Source organism: Clarias gariepinus, chromosome 2 (genome assembly GCF_024256425.1).
Source record: "Clarias gariepinus isolate MV-2021 ecotype Netherlands chromosome 2, CGAR_prim_01v2, whole genome shotgun sequence".
Classification (NCBI taxonomy): domain Eukaryota; kingdom Metazoa; phylum Chordata; class Actinopteri; order Siluriformes; family Clariidae; genus Clarias; species Clarias gariepinus.
This window is the reverse complement of record NC_071101.1, coordinates 51,900,920-51,919,414: the sequence shown is the minus strand read 5'-3', so window position 1 is coordinate 51,919,414 and position 18,495 is coordinate 51,900,920. Positions and strand designations below refer to the sequence as shown.

The 18,495-nt window shown below is 43.7% G+C and overlaps 3 protein-coding genes across 3 annotated transcripts in view; 1 reads left to right on the top strand and 2 right to left on the bottom strand.

The window, feature by feature from the left end:
* Positions 1-2,596: 2,596 nt before the first annotated feature.
* Positions 2,597-7,402, top strand: gpr63 (G protein-coupled receptor 63). Its single transcript, XM_053488048.1, has 2 exons — positions 2,597-2,696; positions 5,709-7,402. Exon 2 carries the CDS (start codon positions 5,858-5,860, stop codon positions 6,998-7,000), a length of 1,143 nt encoding a protein of 380 aa, XP_053344023.1. The 5' UTR covers positions 2,597-2,696; positions 5,709-5,857; the 3' UTR covers positions 7,001-7,402.
* Positions 7,403-9,455: 2,053 nt separating this feature from the next.
* On the bottom strand, positions 9,456-10,814 carry ndufaf4 (NADH:ubiquinone oxidoreductase complex assembly factor 4). The gene is made up of 3 exons (XM_053488710.1): positions 10,556-10,814; positions 9,920-10,002; positions 9,456-9,785 (listed from the first exon to the last, which is right to left on the bottom strand). Exons 1-3 carry the CDS (start codon positions 10,689-10,691, stop codon positions 9,480-9,482), a joined length of 525 nt encoding a protein of 174 aa, XP_053344685.1. The 5' UTR covers positions 10,692-10,814; the 3' UTR covers positions 9,456-9,479.
* Positions 10,815-12,025: 1,211 nt separating this feature from the next.
* Positions 12,026-18,495, bottom strand: part of dse (dermatan sulfate epimerase) — a 30,794-nt gene continuing 24,324 nt past the window's right edge. The window contains exons 3-6 of the mRNA XM_053487808.1: positions 14,680-14,933; positions 14,337-14,576; positions 13,996-14,203; positions 12,026-13,915 (exon numbers count right to left, since the gene is read on the bottom strand). Of these exons, the coding sequence (XP_053343783.1) occupies positions 12,232-13,915; positions 13,996-14,203; positions 14,337-14,576; positions 14,680-14,933 (2,386 nt within the window). The 3' untranslated portion in view covers positions 12,026-12,231. The remainder of the gene's footprint in view (positions 13,916-13,995; positions 14,204-14,336; positions 14,577-14,679; positions 14,934-18,495) is intronic.

Below are 18,495 nucleotides of genomic sequence, written 5' to 3'. Positions count from 1 at the left end.
ACAGTGCGCAACCATGACATAACAGAACATAAAAATATGGTGTTGAGGTAGTGGGTAAACATAAACATTCTTTAAAAACAGGAGGAAGAATTGAGGAATAAGTGCAAAAATCAGTCCAGTAATGATCATTGTGCAAAAGATAAACAGTGAAGCATTTACAGGTTGGTGTGTACGATAATTTGGTGGTGTAGGTCAGTGTGTCTGCACTTGTGTTGATTAGTCAGTCCAGTCCCCATGTTTTGAGGTAGTTGAGTTAAGCTGTGTGATAATGTTTGTGTGTGTGTGTATGTGTGTGTGTGTGTGTGTGTGTGTGTGTGTGTGTGTGTTTATCAGTCTAGTCCCTTTTTGTTAAGGAGACGGATGGCTTGTGGAAAAAAGCTGTTGCACAGTCTGGATGTGTGTGCCCGAATGCTTCGGTACCTTTTTCCAGATGGCAGGAGTGTGAAGTGTGTGTGAGAGGGGTGTGTCCGATCAGCCACAATGCTGGTGGCTTTGCGGATGCAGCGTGTGGTGTAGATGTCTTCAATAGAGGGGAGAGAGACCCAGATGATCTTCTCCGCTGTCCTCACTATCCGCTGTAGGGTTTTGCGGTCCGATATGGCACAATTCCCAAACCAGACAGTGATGCAGCCGCTCAGGATGCTCTCGATAGTTCCTCTATAGAAGGTGGTCAGGATCGGTGGTGGAAGCTGGGCCTTCCTCAGTCTTCTCAGAAAGAAGAGACGCTGTTGGGCTTTCTTGTGTAGGGAGCTGGTGTTGAGGGACCAGCTGAGGTCCTTCTCTAGGTGGACACCCAGGAATTATGTGTTTTCGACGATTCACACAGAGGAGCCGTTGATGCTCAGCGGAGAATGGTCGCCTCGTGTCCTCCTAAAGTCAACAACCATCTCCTTTGTCTTGTCAACATTTATTTATGTTGTGTATATTTATTATTTACTGTGTATATTTAAAGGAAATGACATCATTACAACACATCAAAATAACCCAAGATCATGCAGTATTTGCAGAGCTTTAATAACTAAAATAAAACAAAATGCAAATAATTTATAAGCAAATGGTTTTAATGCTTTGGCTAAATAACATTAAGAAATCAGTATTTGGTGGAATAATAACCCTGATTTGCAGTCACAGCTTTCATTACAACAGTTTTATTTTATTCTATTATTTATTTATTTACTTTTTACTACTCTGTGTGCTTTGAATTGACCCCTGGGGTTAAATAAAGTTTTGTGTGTGAAATTGGGAATTGAATTAAGTTGAATTTATAATATAAATGTTCTGTTTCTATCTGCACTGAGTGGGTAGGAGGAGATCAGAGTGCACTGCAGACATAGTGTGTGTGTGTGTGTGTGAGTTATTAGTAGTGATGTTAGAGAAGGAGCGCCCTCTACTGACACACAGCAGAGTTACACATGTGTACTGTAGTGGACGTCTTCAGTGTGATTGTGAGCCTTTTACAGCACAGCGTTACAATTATTATTACTATTATTATTATTATTATTATCACTATAACTATTATTATTATTATTATTACTATAATTATTATTATTATTATTATCACTATAACTATTATTATTATTATTATTTTTATTACTATTATTATTATCACTATAACTATTATTATTATTATTTTTATTACTATAATTATTATTATTATTATTATCACTATAACTATTATTATTATTATTATTATTATTACTATTATTATTATCACTATAACTATTATTATTATTATTATTATTACTATAATTATTATTATTATTATTATCACTATAACTATTATTATTATTATTATTATTACTATTATTATTATTACTATAACTATTATTATTACTATCACTATTATTATTATTAGTAGTAGTATTATTACTATAACTATTATTATTATTATTATTATTATTACTATTTTTATTATTATTATTATTATTATTATTACTATTATTATTATTATTACTATTATTATTATTATTATAACTATTATTATTACTATCACTATTATTATTATTATTATTATTACTATTATTATTATTACTATAACTATTATTATTACTATCACTATTATTATTATTAGTAGTAGTATTATTACTATAACTATTATTATTATTATTATTATTATTACTATTATTATTATTATTACTATTATTATTATTACTATAACTATTATTATTACTATCACTATTATTATTATTATTATTATTACTATTATTATTATTATTACTATAACTATTATTATTACTATCACTATTATTATTATTATTATTATTACTATTATTATTATTATTACTATAACTATTATTATTATGATTATTATTATCCTCTACATTTGCTACTACACAGTTTCAGCGGTGATGAAGGGGTTAAATTAGAACCTGAGACTCCGCCTTCTGTCTCCCCATTGGTCAAAGTAAACGTCACTCAATTAGACTCCGCCCACTGGGGAAACCGATTGGACGTTTGGGAGCTGGTGCGCGCGCGCTTGTGTGTGTGTGTGTGTGTGTGTGTGTGTGTGAGAAAGAGAGAGAGAGAGAGACTGCGCGGTTTGAACTCGGGCGGCTCTGTGTGTGTTTTTGTGTGTGTGTGTGTGTGTGTGTCCTCTTTCATCTGTTACTCTGGTTTCTGCGCGCGGTTATAGAGTCCGTGTGTGTGTGTGTGTGTGTGTGTTCAGCTCGATGTGACTCTGCTTCTCATCACCACAGGTAACACTCCTCTTTACTCTCATTATTATTATTATAAAAATCTAAAGTCTGACATTATATAGAGTGTAAATATAGTAGTGTGAGTGTGTGTTAGTACATCAATGATGAATTAAACACAGGAAGAACAGTGTGTGTGTGTGTGTGTGTGTGTCCTCTCCAGAGGTGTTGTAGTAACTCAGTGTTCCCTGGTGGAGCTGTGAGGATGATGAGGAGAAGGATGATGATGATGAGACTGAGGAGGATGATGATGAGAGTGATGAGGACAAGGATGATGATGATGAGACTGAGGAGGATGATGATGATGAAGAGGATGAGACTGATGAGGATGATGATGAGACTGATGAGGATGATGATGAGACTGAGGAGGATGAGACTGATGAGGATGATGATGAGACTGATGAGGATGATGATGAGACTGATGAGGATGATGATGAGATTGATGAGGACAAGGATGATGATGATGAGACTGAGGAGGATGATGATGATGAAGAGGATGAGACTGATGAGGATGATGATGAGACTGAGGAGGATGAGACTGATGAGGATGATGATGAGACTGAGGAGGAGGATGAGGATGAGACTGATGAGGATGATGATGAGACTGATGAGGAGGAGGATGATGAAGAGGATGAGACTGATGAGGAGATGGATGATGGAGAACTCTGTGGTGTGTCTGATTGTTTTAGGATCTTAAGCAGGACCAGTAGAACACCACAGATGTGTGTGTGTGTGTGTGTGTGTGTGTGTGTGAGAGAGAGAGAGGAAAGAGCACTGGTGACCTGAACATCATTGCACACAAATCAGGACAAAACACTGGGTTTGTGTATCGTTTTTTAAAATTAAAATCCACCGCAGCCTGAACTGATACCGTCTTTTTATTGTCTTCAGTGTAAAGTCTACGTCAATATAATTAGATATAAAAACACAACTGATGTCCACAGTAGGTCCGTGTGTGTAACCCGACTACAGTAATCTAAACTCCAGTAACAGTGCAGTCGGTGATATATTTGGTCTGATACAAACCAGCTTCAAATCTCAGCAGTTCTTTAACAGAAACATGACCGTATCTGGTAAAACACCACACCTCTCCTGACTGTGCCAGTGTTGGTGTGACTCTCTCTCACACACACACACACACACACACTGCCAGCTGATGTCCATGCGATGTTAAACGTACCGCATCTGTCTGATTTCAACTTCATCTCGTGTGTCCTCACATGTCTCATTAGGTTTTACGTGTTTTACTCGTGAAGGACATGTGTTGCACGTCACGGTGTCGGAGTCCTTTGTTGTGAAATGCAGCCACCCACACACACTGTCTCAGGCATTTTAATGTAAGCGTGTTTAGCTTGGAGAGCTAACGCTACCGGCTGCCGTCAGATCGAGTGTAATTACTGCAGTCACTTCCAGGTTGTGATTTTAAGTCAGAATGTAAAAAACAACATGGACACTCGCGTTACTACGGAGATCAGCTGGATTTGTGTTATTGGAGCTACCTGACTCGTGTTCACGTGCGCTTTTACAGTCAGGAAATATTTTTTCTCATGCGACGGCACCAAAGTGAGGCACCGAAATCTGCGCTCTGATCCAGTTGTAGTTCACTAGTGATGGGAAGTTTGGATCATTTTAGTGACTCGGTTATTTGAATCTCGTTTATCAAAATGAACTAATCTTTTTTTGTGTCATTTAGTTGATTCCATTCTTTTGATCAGAAATAATATAAAATGTTGCATTTTCAATAAACAGACCCCCAACACGTCTACATACACACAATTTGTCTATCGTTCCAGTAATGAAGATATTACAATGCTGCTAAGGACATATTATAATAAACAGAATGAGCAGCTCAACATCATATCTTCTGGTCAGAGTCGTTCATTCTTTTTAATCTATTGCAACGCATAGTGTCTATGGGAGTCACATGACAAAAGAACGAATGAGTCGGAGTGGAAGAGTCATTAAGAAAGAATCGCTCAATTCTGTTTCCTGTACAGAACCTACGGAGGATTTGTGATGATTTGTGGATGCGTGCCCAGTAGAACATGAACGAATCATTTTTTGAGATACTCGTTCATCTGATCACGTTAAAGATTTGTTGGAAAATAACGACCCGTTTATGAACAACCCATCACTAGTACATACCAGTTATATCAGCAGCGGGTTTCGATACCCCGCGATACTACAAAGCACCCTCCAGCAGTCTGATCTGTAGAGTCTGAGCTCCAGGCAGATATCAGGAACCTCGCTGGTGATGGAGAACCGACTTCACAACAGTGTTGGTTTTGTGTGTATCTTCACTCTAGTGGTGACTCAGGCGGTGAAGCCTTTAAATTGTTAATCTGTAGATCTGAGTATCCGGGTTAAAGCCCCACCATCGCTTGTTGCCACACCCCTTACTGCCGGACCCGTACAGCATCTCTCTCAGGCGTAACTGCAGTGTGGGCCGGTGTGTGTGTGATGTTCATTTTCTCCTGATCTAAATGTTCGACTTTAAAGCGTCACAATAAACGCATTAACACTCCGAGTCCAGCTCTCAGCTCGACACACTCTGTTATAGCTCTATTTGATCAGGTGTGTGTCCATATCTTAATCACATCGTCTCATGTTTTTTAAACATTTTTAATCATATTTAGGGCAGGATGTTACTGGTGACATCACTACTAAATAAACTCATTTTAAATCTAGAAATTATTTTTTAAAAATCTTAATTTTTTTGTGTCTACTTTACCACAAAGCTCAAAGTTCACCCTCTGTGTGTGTGTGTGTGTGTGTGCTTGGAGACATGGTGATTTTAGCATGACGTGTAAACGTTAGGGATTTTATCAGCTGGGATTAAACACTTATCTACTCTCATTAGTTTATCTACTCTCATTCTGCTAACACACACACACACACACCACGTTTTAATGATCTTCGCAGTATGTTCAGCTATAAGGTCTGTGTAAAAATAACATTTGTAAAGTTGTTGATGGTAAAATTTTTTTCACTTTTCCACTTCCTCTTCCTCCACAGTCACTTCCTGTTAGCTGATATGTTTCGGTGTTGGATGACAAACCGGCGGTTGCCATGGTGTCCAGAACGCCGCAGGAATGCTTTTTGCTGTTGCTAGCGACTGACTCGGCCTGCTCCGCCCACGTGCTGCCGTGAGCCAATCAGACTCAATGGAGAACTCCTCCTACTGGTCACAGTGGGGGAACAGCAACTCGTTGGTGCTCAGGACCCTCTGGGTAACACCCACAGCACAGGTAACCCAGCAGGCAGTGGTGCAGGAGGCGGGGCAGGGTGCTGGTGGGCGTGTCCTGAGCGTGCCCCTGCAGGTGGTCTTCAGCGTGCTGATAGTGTGCGTGTTGTTGTTGGCACTGTGTGGGAACGCGGTGGTGTGTGTGATGGTGTACCGCCGCGCCGCCATGCGCTCCGCCATCAACTTCCTGCTAGCCAACCTCGCCTTCGCCGACATGACGCTGGCGGTCACCGCCGTGCCCTTCGACCTTGTCACTGTGGTGACAACACAGTGGCCGTTTAGTGCCACTCTCTGCCGGGCGTCGGCCATGTTCTTATGGCTGTGCGTGTCAGTGGGCGTGGCTATGCTGCTGGCGATCAGCGTCGATCGTTTCCTGATCATCGTGCGGAGACAGGACCGCCTCACGCCACACCGTGCCAAGATCCTCATCTCTGCCTCCTGGATTGTCGCCTTCTTCCTGTCTTTCCCGCTGTTTCTCGAATATCCATCGCAGCAGGTACCCCCCAGTGCACCGCAGTGCGTGCTTAGCTACTCCACCGAGGCCAGTTACCATGGATACGTGGTGATCCTGGCCCTACTGAGCTTCTTCGTGCCGTTTGCCGTGATGGCGTGCGCCTTTCTCGCGATCCTGAGCTCCATCAGGCACAACGTGCTTCGGATCCGCTGTGACTCTGCCCTTTCCTTGTCTAAGCCCCACCCCCTTCACCTAAGCGTGGATGTTGGCTTTAAGACACGAGCCTTCTTCACCATCCTGCTGCTGTTTGTGCTGGCGTTCGCCTCACTGGCGCCCCTGGTGGTGTTCAGCCTGTGCGCAGCGTTCAGCAGTGCCGTGTATAATGGGCCGGAGTTTTTCCAGTTGAGTACCTGGCTACTGATCCTCAGCTTCCTGCGCCCCGCCCTCAACCCCCTCATATACTACTGCCGCATCAGGAAGTTCCGCCACGCCTGTGCACGCTGGGTGCCCTTCCTCTGCAGGCTCCGCCCACCTCTGCCCCGCCAGGCCCAGCGCAAAATGAGGCCTAGCGTCGTGTACGCCTGCAGTGACGATCGCTCCAGCATCTAACACACACACACACACCAAATACACCTTTAATGTGCCTGTAATTCATTTCTGATGTGTGTGTATGTTAGACTGTGTGTAATTTGTAAAAAAAAAGTCCAGATTTCATTTCTAAAATCATGTTTGTGTTTCCTCACACTGTGCTGCATTTCTCTCTCTCTCACACACACACACACACACACACATTTGGGTGATTTGTGTTTCAGATTAAGGTGTAAATATTTTGCGGATGTGGACGTTAAGGAATATAGGTTCCCCCTGACTGTTGATGATGTCATAAGGGGCTAAAAAACAACTGATCAATCAGCAGCTTTGTTTTAAACTCTTTATTAATAAAATATGATGTGCCTTATTGAAACCTTTTTACTTCCACCAATCAGCTCAGAGATTCGCTCTGTTCACGAACATGACTGTGATGATAATAATAAAAACACATCTGGTGTGAACTGGTGATGTTCTGGGTGGTTCTGTCTCTGCTCCACTCTCACCGTGTCCGTATCTCAGTAAATTACTCACACACACACACACACACCATAAGGAAGGTGAGTTAGCTATAATAAAGGCAAACTCTTCCTTAGAGCTCGCGCGCGCACACACACACACACACACACTATATAAATGAGACCTGCTGAGACTAATTAACATGAGACAGGTAAGACACAGGAGGATCAGGGGGCGTGGCCAGGGGTAAAGTGAAGAAACCAGGAAGTAAACAGGAAACTGAGATGTTGTAATTAAAGCATGCCCTGTGTGATGTTTTGGTCATGTGATCATGTGATTTTTCTCAGAATGCTCAGTGCTTTTATTCTGATTTATGTGTCCACACACACACACACACACACACACACAAAAATAATGAATGGATGACAGAACACATCCCCCCTGTTTGCTTTTCCGTGTTTTCGTCTTACTGAACACACAGTGAACTCTCTCACACACACACACACACACACACACACACACTGTTGCTTAGCAACAGAAGCCTGATATTAAAAGGTCACTGGAGAGAGCGTTAGCGTCTGATGTTTACTGTCGCTCCTCTAATGAGCCTGATGATGTCATAAGGGGATTCCTCTAAAACCCCATACAGAGATCTTTCCATAAATCTGACTTCACTTCTGGTTCGTGTCTGGATCAGCACACGCACACACACACACACACACACACACACGCACAAACGTTTACTGTGTCCTGAAGTAGGGTGTGGTACGTAAAGTGGGACGACTCTTAATGGGTTGCCAGATCAGCCGGCTTTCCCCCAATGTGAATAGGTTTTATTATCTTGAGCTGAAAGTGTGTCTTAAATTAAAACCTGTTTTGCTTGAAATAATGAGTTTAATGTTAAAATTAAAGCAACGACAGAGTTGAGTCTGAAGGTTAGTGTTTGTCATAGACACGACAATAAAAGGAGAAAAAAATCATCCAAGACAACATGAAATTAGCTGAGAGCTGTGTGTGTGATGTTGGACAAGACACCCCCCACACACTCGTCACAATCCACACTTACATGCGCACACTTCACACACACTCCGCTGCTCTTCCTGTGATTTGACATGACCAGGTTCTGAGTCTCAGCTCTGTCCTTCGTCCCTCTGCTGGACCTGGACACTCCAGTGAGGTGGATCTCTGTAGGGTGGTTCATTCCAATCATTTATGGTCAGGTCTGACTGATTTCGAGTGACTCTGCAGCTCCAGTGTAGCCATGATGTTAGCATTTTAGCATTTAGCCTTTGCTCACTAAACGTTTCCACCATAAGCGTTACAGCGCCTCCTAATGCTGTAAGGGATGTAACTGAATAAATTGGTGGAAATTGATTTGTGTGTGTAACGGCTAAGAATATGGAACCATCATCCTATTCACACACTACCTACTAATGTTATCTGCGCTAATTACACCACGCACTGCACCACGTTCCCTCCGATCCTCCAGCACTGCTCGCCTCATCCCACCATCTTTCAGGGATCGAGGGCGGCATTCATCCAGGCTCTTTTCTGTTCTGGCACCTAGGTGGTGGAATGAACTTCCTCTAGATGTCCGTACATCAGAGACTTTGACTATCTTTAAACGACGACTCAAGACTCATCTGTTTCTCCAGTACTTGGACTAAAAAAAAAACTCTTCCCAGTTGTGTTGGACTAATGGCACTTAGTTATTAACCTAGTTAACCCAGTGTAAGTATGTATCCTATGTTGTAAACATTAAAGCACTTTTTGTAAGTCGCTCTGGATAAGAGCGTCTGCCAAATGCCTAAATGTAAATGTTATCATTTATAGCAAAATGTTTCACACACACACACACACACACACATATTAACACTACCTAACATTAACACTTTTCCTAATTAAAAGTGTGTTTCTGTGCAGGAAGTTTAAACAGGAAAACAGAACAGCACGAAGCCGTAATCATCAAACATTTTTATTTGAATGTTTTACATAAACAATACATAAGCTCTGTGTGTGTGTGTGTGTGTGTGTGTGTGTGTTAGGAGTCAGAAATGTGTGTCTGTATATTGTCAGCACGCGGCACTTTAATGACTTTAATGTTAAAGGGGATAAAGTAGCGCGTTAGCGCGCAGGCGTCGCTGTGTGTTAGCGTTAGCTCCTGCGCTATCCGCTCAGCCGGCCACTCCTGAGGCGTTAGCTTGTGCTTGTTTAGCGCCGTTAGCGCCTCCACAAGGGTCAGCCTGCCTTTGGGCACATCTGTGACATCACACACTCCAGGGGGCGCCAGTGAGGCGCTGAGGGGGCGACGATCCACCGGCCGCGGCGTCTTTACACACGCCAATGTCTGTAACACACACACACAATTTAATAACGAAGTAAAAAAAATAATTACGTATTACAAAAACATGTTCAGAAGTTTAGTGAGTTTTACATTATTAATATATTTAACTCTGTGTGTGTGTGTGTGTGTGTGTGTACCGGTGTTTGTGGGTCCTTAGATTCCACATAAACTTGTCTGAGTCGATTAAGGAGCGAATCATCCTTCCTTTGGATCTCATTCACTATAAACACACACACACACACACACCGTTACACACCTACACAGTTAACTACACAGTTACACACCTACACCGTTACACACCTACACCGTTTTACACACACACACACACCCCTACACCGTTACACACACAGACCGTTACACACCTACAGTTACACACACACACACAGTTACACACACACACACCGTTACACACACACCGTTACACACACACAGTTACACACACACACACACAGTTACACACACACACACAGTTACACACACACACACACAGTTACACACACACACACACAGTTACTCACACACACACAGTTACTCACACACACAGTTACTCACACACACACACACACACAGTTACACACACACACAGTTACACACACACACACAGTTACACACACACTCTCACAGGTAAATCTTGATGCAGCAGCTGTTAGTGATTATTAAACAGTTCTCACACACACACGCGCGCTGTCCTGCACACTCCTCTGTAGTCAGTGTGTGTGTGTGTGTGTGTGTGTGTCAGTCAGACTGCTCTCAGGTCATCATGATAACGTTACCAGGCGGGACGCTGTTGCCATGGTTACTCGGTACCGGATGTCGAGGCGCCGCTTCCGGTTTGCTTTTGCCGATTTGTCGGTGCGCGCGAGACTCCAGATTGAAGTTCCTAAAGACGCGACCCACGCGCGCGCCCATGTCTCACAGCCTCACCTCACGAGGAGCAGCGCGCGTGCGTGTGTGTGTGTTCGGGACAGAGACCAGTGGAGGACAAGCACATGAGGAAGTGACGCAAACTCGGGACATGAAGTCACTTCCGGTCTCCTGAAGAGCTAATTTAAAATAAAAGTTCCAGCACACACACACACACAGTTCCACTCTCTCTCTCACACACACACACACACACACACACACAGTTCCACTCTCTCTCACACACACACAGTTCCACTCTCTCACACACACTAATAAACGATGAGGGTGAAGTGTTAATGAGAGGTCAGAGGTCACAGTACACACGGGCGCTCGTGTTAGATCACGTGGTGGATCATTTATACCCGTTTAGAACACTGCAGTAACGCGTGGACGCGAATCATCTCATTAATAATTCACACACACACACACGTGTATCACAACTCACGTGCACGAATATATATATATAGAGATAATATAAGATTTACAAATTCACAGATGGACAATGTTTGAATGTTTAAATTCACGAGTGTATGACGGACTGTGAATGTGAAAATCATCCTCCGTGTGTGTGTGTGTGTGTGTGTGTTTGAGACTTTGCTCACTCACACGCTTCAGCCAATCAGATGTGACGTCACCATTCGACCAATCCCAGGCCTCCAGGAGCGCAGGGTTACACACAGTGTTACACACAGGGTTACACACCTCTTCCTCAATCCGAGTTCATTAGAACGGAATGAAGTTTAACCGACTCAAACCAAAAACAGGATGCACGTGTAAGGTGTTACTTTATTACATAATGTTTCATTCTTCACCGACAGTAACCTCCAGCTCCTGTCTGCAAATGAACTGTAGCTGGTCAGTGTTCAGTGGCGTCTCTCCAAGACATGAACCAAACCATCATGATGTCCAAGTCCGGTGCATCGTGTCTGTCGTGTGAATTATTAATTAGACTGATTTGCTTCCGTAGTAACACCGAATAACCAGCAGGTGGCAGTAAAAAAAACCCTGCAATGACATCAATTGTAAGAGTGCTGCTGTAACTCTACAGGAGATAGCAGTAAAAGTTCTGCAGTAACACTAAGTAACCAGCAGATGGCAGTGATTATTAGAGAACATTATTACTGGCTGAGTTAGTGATGTTCTTTGCTCTTTTATATATTGTACACAACTACATTTAATATATTTAAACTGGACACTGTTCAATTTATAATTATAATATATAATTATAGTATCATTACTATATTTGTAATAATTTTGAGTACTGGATTGTTTCTATTTGAAGTTTCTCTTTAAGAGAACAGAAGGTGATTCACATTTCTCTCTGAATGTTTTGTCTTCACTTTTGCTAGTAAACACACATTTTTCTGAATCTGCTGTTTAATTGCAAAGATTACGAAATAAACCCCAAAAATATACACCTACAATATACATTTATCACATTTGTTAGATACATTCACACACACACACACCCTCTGCATCCCATATAACTGCCCCAGACTGTAGCCCCCCCCACCCCGAGTCCTCTCTCTGTCCCACACTGATGATGTCAGCAGTCCCCGCGTGAGCAGGATGAGTAGAGGCCGAGCAGGATGAAGCTGTCGAGCAGCAGGACACAGTAGATGCAGCGCTGCGTGTGGAGGCTCGGCGCGCGCTGCAGTTGTGTGAGCAGAACCGCCAGCAGCAGAAAGAACGCTCCGATGTTCAGAACCAGGAACACACGTATGTAGGAGAGCGGGGCGGACACCTCGGTCATGCCCGCTGCAGCGCGGACGTCTTCAAACGCTCCGGCGTCCTTTCTGCCCCGGGGGACGTCACCGCCGTCTGTGCTGCTCTCCGGCCTCGACGCCCCCCCCCTCTGCCGCTGCTCCTTCTCTGCAGACTCATTCACACGAATTTTAGTGACTTTCTTCAGTGCCTTCACCTTCTCCAGTTTATGATTGGATGAGAACATGTTCTCCACGGCTTCTGCCACCTTCTTCTGCACCCTCCTCCTCTTCTCCGAGGTCTTCTTCAGCCGTTCTGCGATCTTTCGGAATCCCTCGGCGTTGATTAGGCGCGTCTTACCGCGCCGCTGCAGCTGCTGGAACACGGGTTTGATCTGCCGGATGTTTCGATCCACCTCCTTGTTGTAGTCCGGCACCTCCAACAGGGGGCGCTCCCGCACCGCCGCCGCACGCTCAAACACCACCTTCTCGGCCTGGTCCTTCAGCACCATGGCGAACAGGGGTTTGCTGGGGTTCTCCGAGGTCAGGATGTGGACAGTGAAGGTGTGGTCTCTCGTGCTCAGCTGGACGTCCACCCTCTCTGAGTCTCCACGCAGACTGAGGCCGAGGACGTCCACGTCTGGGCCGAAGAACACGTACGCGATACGCGTGTGCGGGAAGCGTAGCGGCATAGTAACGTTAACGTAGTGAGTGCCGTTGTAGGGGTAGCCTTGTGGGTAGCCCCAGTACGCCGTGTCCGCCTTCCCGCTGTAGCCCGTGTCGTCCCTCCACAGCATGGTGTACGCGTCCTGCCCGTGCTGGACGGAGGCGCCGTGGACGCCGTCTTCGGCAACGGTGCGCTGGAAGGGGAGGTCTATGTTGTGGAAAAAGGCGCTGATGCTGTGGGCGGGGCTTTCGGAGTCCAGGTGGACGTGGTCCAGAAGCAACAGGAGGTCGGGCTGCAGAAGCACAAGGTTCCTCTGGAGGTTCTTTATCCTCAGCGACGGACTGTACGCTGCCCTTCCCTCGCCGCGGATAAACACGACCCCTTGACGCTCCAGCGCCGCCTCCACGCGACCTTCACAGTCTGCGGCCGGGCCCGTCTTGTACTTTGACCACTTGGAGTCACATGCCTCGGTCACCTGACCTTCCCAGGGGGAGAAGCAGGCGCCGTCGGCGGAGGGCGCGAACAGGACGGCGTTGTTCAGGAGTGTGTACTTGGGCCCGTATAACGCCTCTGTGATGAAGGGGAAACCTCTGGGTGCGAAGGTGAAGGAGTTCTGGTCGGGATGCTCGTGTCCAGAGTTGAAGTTCTTCCAGCCCTTGATCCAGTCGCTGTAGCGCCGCTGATGCACGATGTCGAAGATGGTGCGACCGCCCAATTTCCCCGACTTAAACGACAGGAAGGAATGATTCGTCTCTGCGGGCAGACCACCTCCGTACGTCACCACACCCCAATCCTCAAAATAGTGCAGGCGCGGTGTTCCGAAATCCGCGGGGGGCGTGGCTTTGAGACCAGCATCGTACCTGCACAAGGAGAGAACAAGATGGTTAGTAAAAAGAACTCTAGTATGTCTGTCTGTGTGTGTGTGTGTGTGTGTGTGTACCAGATAAGCTCGGTGTGTAGTGTACACCACTTCTGTGCGCGCGATGGCTGTCCCGGTCCCTCCTGTACGCGGCGGCGGCGGATCTCTTCTGCCAGGAAGTTAGCGTGTCCGTTCCTCAGGACGTAGCGATCGAGGAACACCAGTTGACTCTCCGGACCGTAGAACCAGTTGTAGTTGGAGTCGGCGATGGCGACGTTCCTCTGGAACCCTGAACGCACGAAACGAAGCGTGTTTCTGAGCAAAACATCCCATAATAGACAACTGGCAGTCATTAGAGTTCAACCTGACTTCGACTTTGATCACACCATTTTAAAATCACACACACACACACACGTGCGTACCTGGCAGCAGCGTTCTGTAGAGGAAGTCGTAATGCTTGAGGAGCCAGGGGTGTGTGAAGTGTGAGACGTTGAAGTGTCTCTGCAGCAGGAAGATGTACTGGAACAGGGAGCGTGTGCTGTAGGTTCCGTAGGCCACGCCTTCAGACAGAGAACCGTCGACCACCGAGCGCAGCAGAACTAGAGCCTTCTCCATGATCAGCATCACCTGCCGAATGAACACGTAGGCCTCCTGCACGCAGCCTACACACACACACAAACACACAAACACACACACACACTATTACACCACAGCCACTGAACACCGTTCTCCTGTGTGTGTTTGTGTGTGTGTGCGCGCACTGACCCTGGTTCAGTAGGACGAGCGAGGCGGTCAGCAGGGCGACACAGTTGGTGGGTTGGTGGTTGTGGAGGAACTGGAAGCCCCACCCCCTCTGCAGCGATTTGTCGTACATGTAGAGGGAGGCGTCGCCCAGCACCTGCAGGTACCGCTCCTGCTCCGCCTCACTCAGGAACTCGTACAGGAAATCGTACGCTGTCGCGAAGCCCACTAGAGAGTGTGCCATGGGGACCTCGTCCCACGGAGCATCCTTCACCAGCCTACACACACAGAGACACACACACACAAATACATACGTCATTCTTGAAAACTAAAATTTTCCCCAAATATATTTTAAAGAAACCTGACATTTCTACAGAGTCAGCCGAAACCATGTAGGCCTCTGTAGGCCTCTTTTCTGACGATCACATGATGGCACCAGCGGTGGTGCGACTACTGACGTCTTATAAAATATTACATATAAAATTTATTAATTCATGGCTGTAAAAAAATTAAGTAATTACATTTTGTAACTATTTTTAATTTAGTGAATTTTTTGTTTCTATCCACAAGACATTTCTAAAAAAATAAAAAAAACTCAGGCAATCAAGTGGTGAACCGAAACTCCAAGTACACTCCTCAGGACTTCCTGTTTACTCTATAAACTGATCAACTGCTTAGGTTCTCAAATTCAAATTTTATTTATCACATACAGTCATACACAGTACGATATGTACTGAAATGCTTATACAACCGCCTGTGACCTTAAAAATAGTTTTTTAAACAATTAAGAAATTGCAAAGAAATAGAAAAGAGAGAAAATAGAAAAGAAGCAAAAAATAAATAAATAGCTTAGCTATAAGAAGGTAGACCAAAATATTTAAAAAAAAGGTTATCTGTAGAAGACAAAATAAATTTAAATGCAAATAAAAAGTTGAATGAATGAAAAATGTCCTGAAGTGAGCAAATGAGCATCGTGTGCGCAAATGTGCAATACACTCACCTAAAGGATTATTAGGAACACCTGTTCAATTTCTCATTAATGCAATTATCTAATCAACCAATCACATGGCAGTTGCTTCAATGCATTTAGGGGTGTGGTCCTGGTCAAGACAATCTCCTGAACTCTAAACTGAATGTCAGAATGGGAAAGAAAGGTGATTTAAGCAATTTTGAGCGTGGCATGGTTGTTGGTGCCAGACGGGCCGGTCTGAGTATTTCACAATCTGCTCAGTTACTGGGATTTTCACCCACAACCATTTCTAGGGTTTACAAAGAATGGTGTGAAAAGGGAAAAACATCCAGTATGCTGCAGTCCTGTGGGCGAAAATGCCTTGTTGATGCTAGAGGTCAGAGGAGAATGGGCCGACTGATTCAAGCTGATAGAAGAGCAACTTTGACTGAAATAACCACTCGTTACAACCGAGGTATGCAGCAAAGCATTTGTGAAGCCACAACACGCACAACCTTGAGGCGGATGGGCTACAACAGCAGAAGACCCCACCGGTACCACTCATCTCCACTACAAATAGGAAAAAGAGGCTACAATTTGCACGAGCTCACCAAAATTAGACAGTTGAAGACTGGAAAAATGTTGCCTGGTCTGATGAGTCTCGATTTCTGTTGAGACATTTAAGTGGTAGAGTCAGAATTTGGCGTAAACAGAATGAGAACATGGATCCATCATGCCTTGTTACCACTGTGCAGGCTGGTGGTGGTGGTGTAATGGTGTGGGAGATGTTTTCTTGGCACACTTAAGGCCCCTTAGTGCCAATTGGGCATGGTTTAAATGCCACGGGCTACCTGAGCATTGTTTCTGACCATGTCCGTCCCTTTATGACCACCATGTACCCATCCTCTGATGGCTACTTCCAGCAGGATAATGCACCATGTCACAAAGCTCCAATCATTTCAAATTGTGATGTGGTGGAACGGGAGCTTCATGCCCTGGATGTTCATCCCACAAATCTCCATCAACTGCAAGATGCTATCCTATCAATATGGGCCAACATTTCTAAAGAATGCTTTCAGCACCTTGTTGAATCAATGCCACGTAGAATTAAGGCAGGCATCTAGATCCAAGTTCTTGTAACTTTTTATATTTTGAAGGCTTGACATTTATACACTTCAACATCATCAGTCTTAAATTATATTACATTTAGGGCTTTTTTAAGTAAAATAAATGAATTTAAAGCACATTTAATATGTATCTAGCAGATTTTGCAAAACAACAACCTGGCTCTCACGCACATTACAGAAGTTATCTGGCAAAATAATGGATATAATAATGGAAATAATGGGTTTATTTATCTATTAACAGTAAAAAATTAGTTTTTGTTTTTATTGTTTTTTTAAAAAGGCGCAAACACACACACTATAGACACAGTATACACAGCTGATAATCGCATGTGACTACCTGTGCAAACACCCCTGCACTTCATGGTCATCAAATCAAATCACATCACATTAAATCACTCCAGCACAAATCACTTTAAGCATATTTGCACTGCACAAGTCACTTTTAATATGTGGATTGCACAACCATGGACATAACCATTCTTTTATTACCATTTATTCGGCTGCTCTTATTGTTTTACATTTTTTTATATATTTTCCGTATATTTTGTGTACAGATATTTTATTTTTAACTTTTATTTGTATATATATATTTTTTCTCTAGTTAAACTTACCCTTTATTTTAATTTTCATATTTATTTCCTATTCATATTCTTAGGTCACGAGCAGTTGTCTAAGCATTTCACTGCATATCGTACTGTGTATGACTGTGTATGTGACAAATAAAATTTGAATTTGAATTTGGCCTCGTCTGGCCCCGTTTGGCAGCGCCCCGCCCCACCCGCTGCCTAAACAAACTGAAATCCTGTTTTATATACAGTATATAGATGTCAACACCATCCGTAGGACTTTAGGTGTTTATGGACAGTGTTTATTTTTATATACAGAATGATGTATTTCTACTGAAACGTTAACATTTAGGAACATTTCATTAACAGAATTAATACCTTACTGTTTCCAGGTAAAAAGCAATGATGAATCTTTTTGTAATAACTCGGAGAAAGACAGAATTATCCTAAATAAATGCTAATAAAAAATGCTGCAACGAATATATTATTAGAAAAAATCATATGATGATTAAAAAAATAAACACGTGACTATTAGACAAGAAATGTTATAAAATACATAAATGTAAATGTGTGTGTGTGTGTGTGTGTGTGTGTGTGTGTGTAACAAATCACACTCATCTCCTGAAGTCACATTCTGACTTTATCACTCATTTACTGTAACTTCCTTAAAAGCAGGAAGTGAAGGATGTGTTATTTTTTATCTGTGATTCCACAGAAATTGCTGATGCAGTGAAAAAAATTTTAACAGGAAGTGTGTGTGTGTGTGTGTGTGCGTGTGTGTGTGTGTGTTGGCTGGAAAATGATCAGTGTCCACATCTCATTATTTTATTATTACTGATTCTCCTAAAAGCCTCAGAAGTTCTGTGGAAAGTGCTGATGTGGAGAAATAATAAAAGGGGCTGTATTTCTGCTGGCTATCACACACACACACACACACACAGTACTGACTGACTTTGGAGTTCAGGTCAGGAAGATGTTGTTACTCTGATTGACAGAAGAATTTTACACTATAAACAAGCATGGTGTCAATACTTTCTGTGTTCCACAACGTTCTGCTTTAGGCCCGCTTGCATATTCGTCTCTCTGTCTCGTGAGCAGGAAATTAGGTTTCTCTAGGTTTCTTCCTCATGTTGTGTCTCTCTCACACACAGACAGACAGACAGACAGACAGACAGACAGACAGACAGACAGACAGAGG

Bases quoted from the DNA above. Each gene is read 5' to 3' on its own strand.
- gpr63 (XM_053488048.1), top strand. From the start codon at position 5,858: ATGGAGAACTCCTCCTACTGGTCACAGTGGGGGAACAGCAACTCGTTG.
- ndufaf4 (XM_053488710.1), bottom strand. From the start codon at position 10,691: ATGGGCGCGCGCGTGGGTCGCGTCTTTAGGAACTTCAATCTGGAGTCT. The intron at 10,003-10,555 runs GTAACGTTATCA...GTGTGTTTATAG, and splicing joins TGGCAACAGCGTCCCGCCTG to TGAATGAGATCCAAAGGAAG. The intron at 9,786-9,919 runs GTACACACACAC...TGTGTGTTACAG, and splicing joins CTAAGGACCCACAAACACCG to ACATTGGCGTGTGTAAAGAC.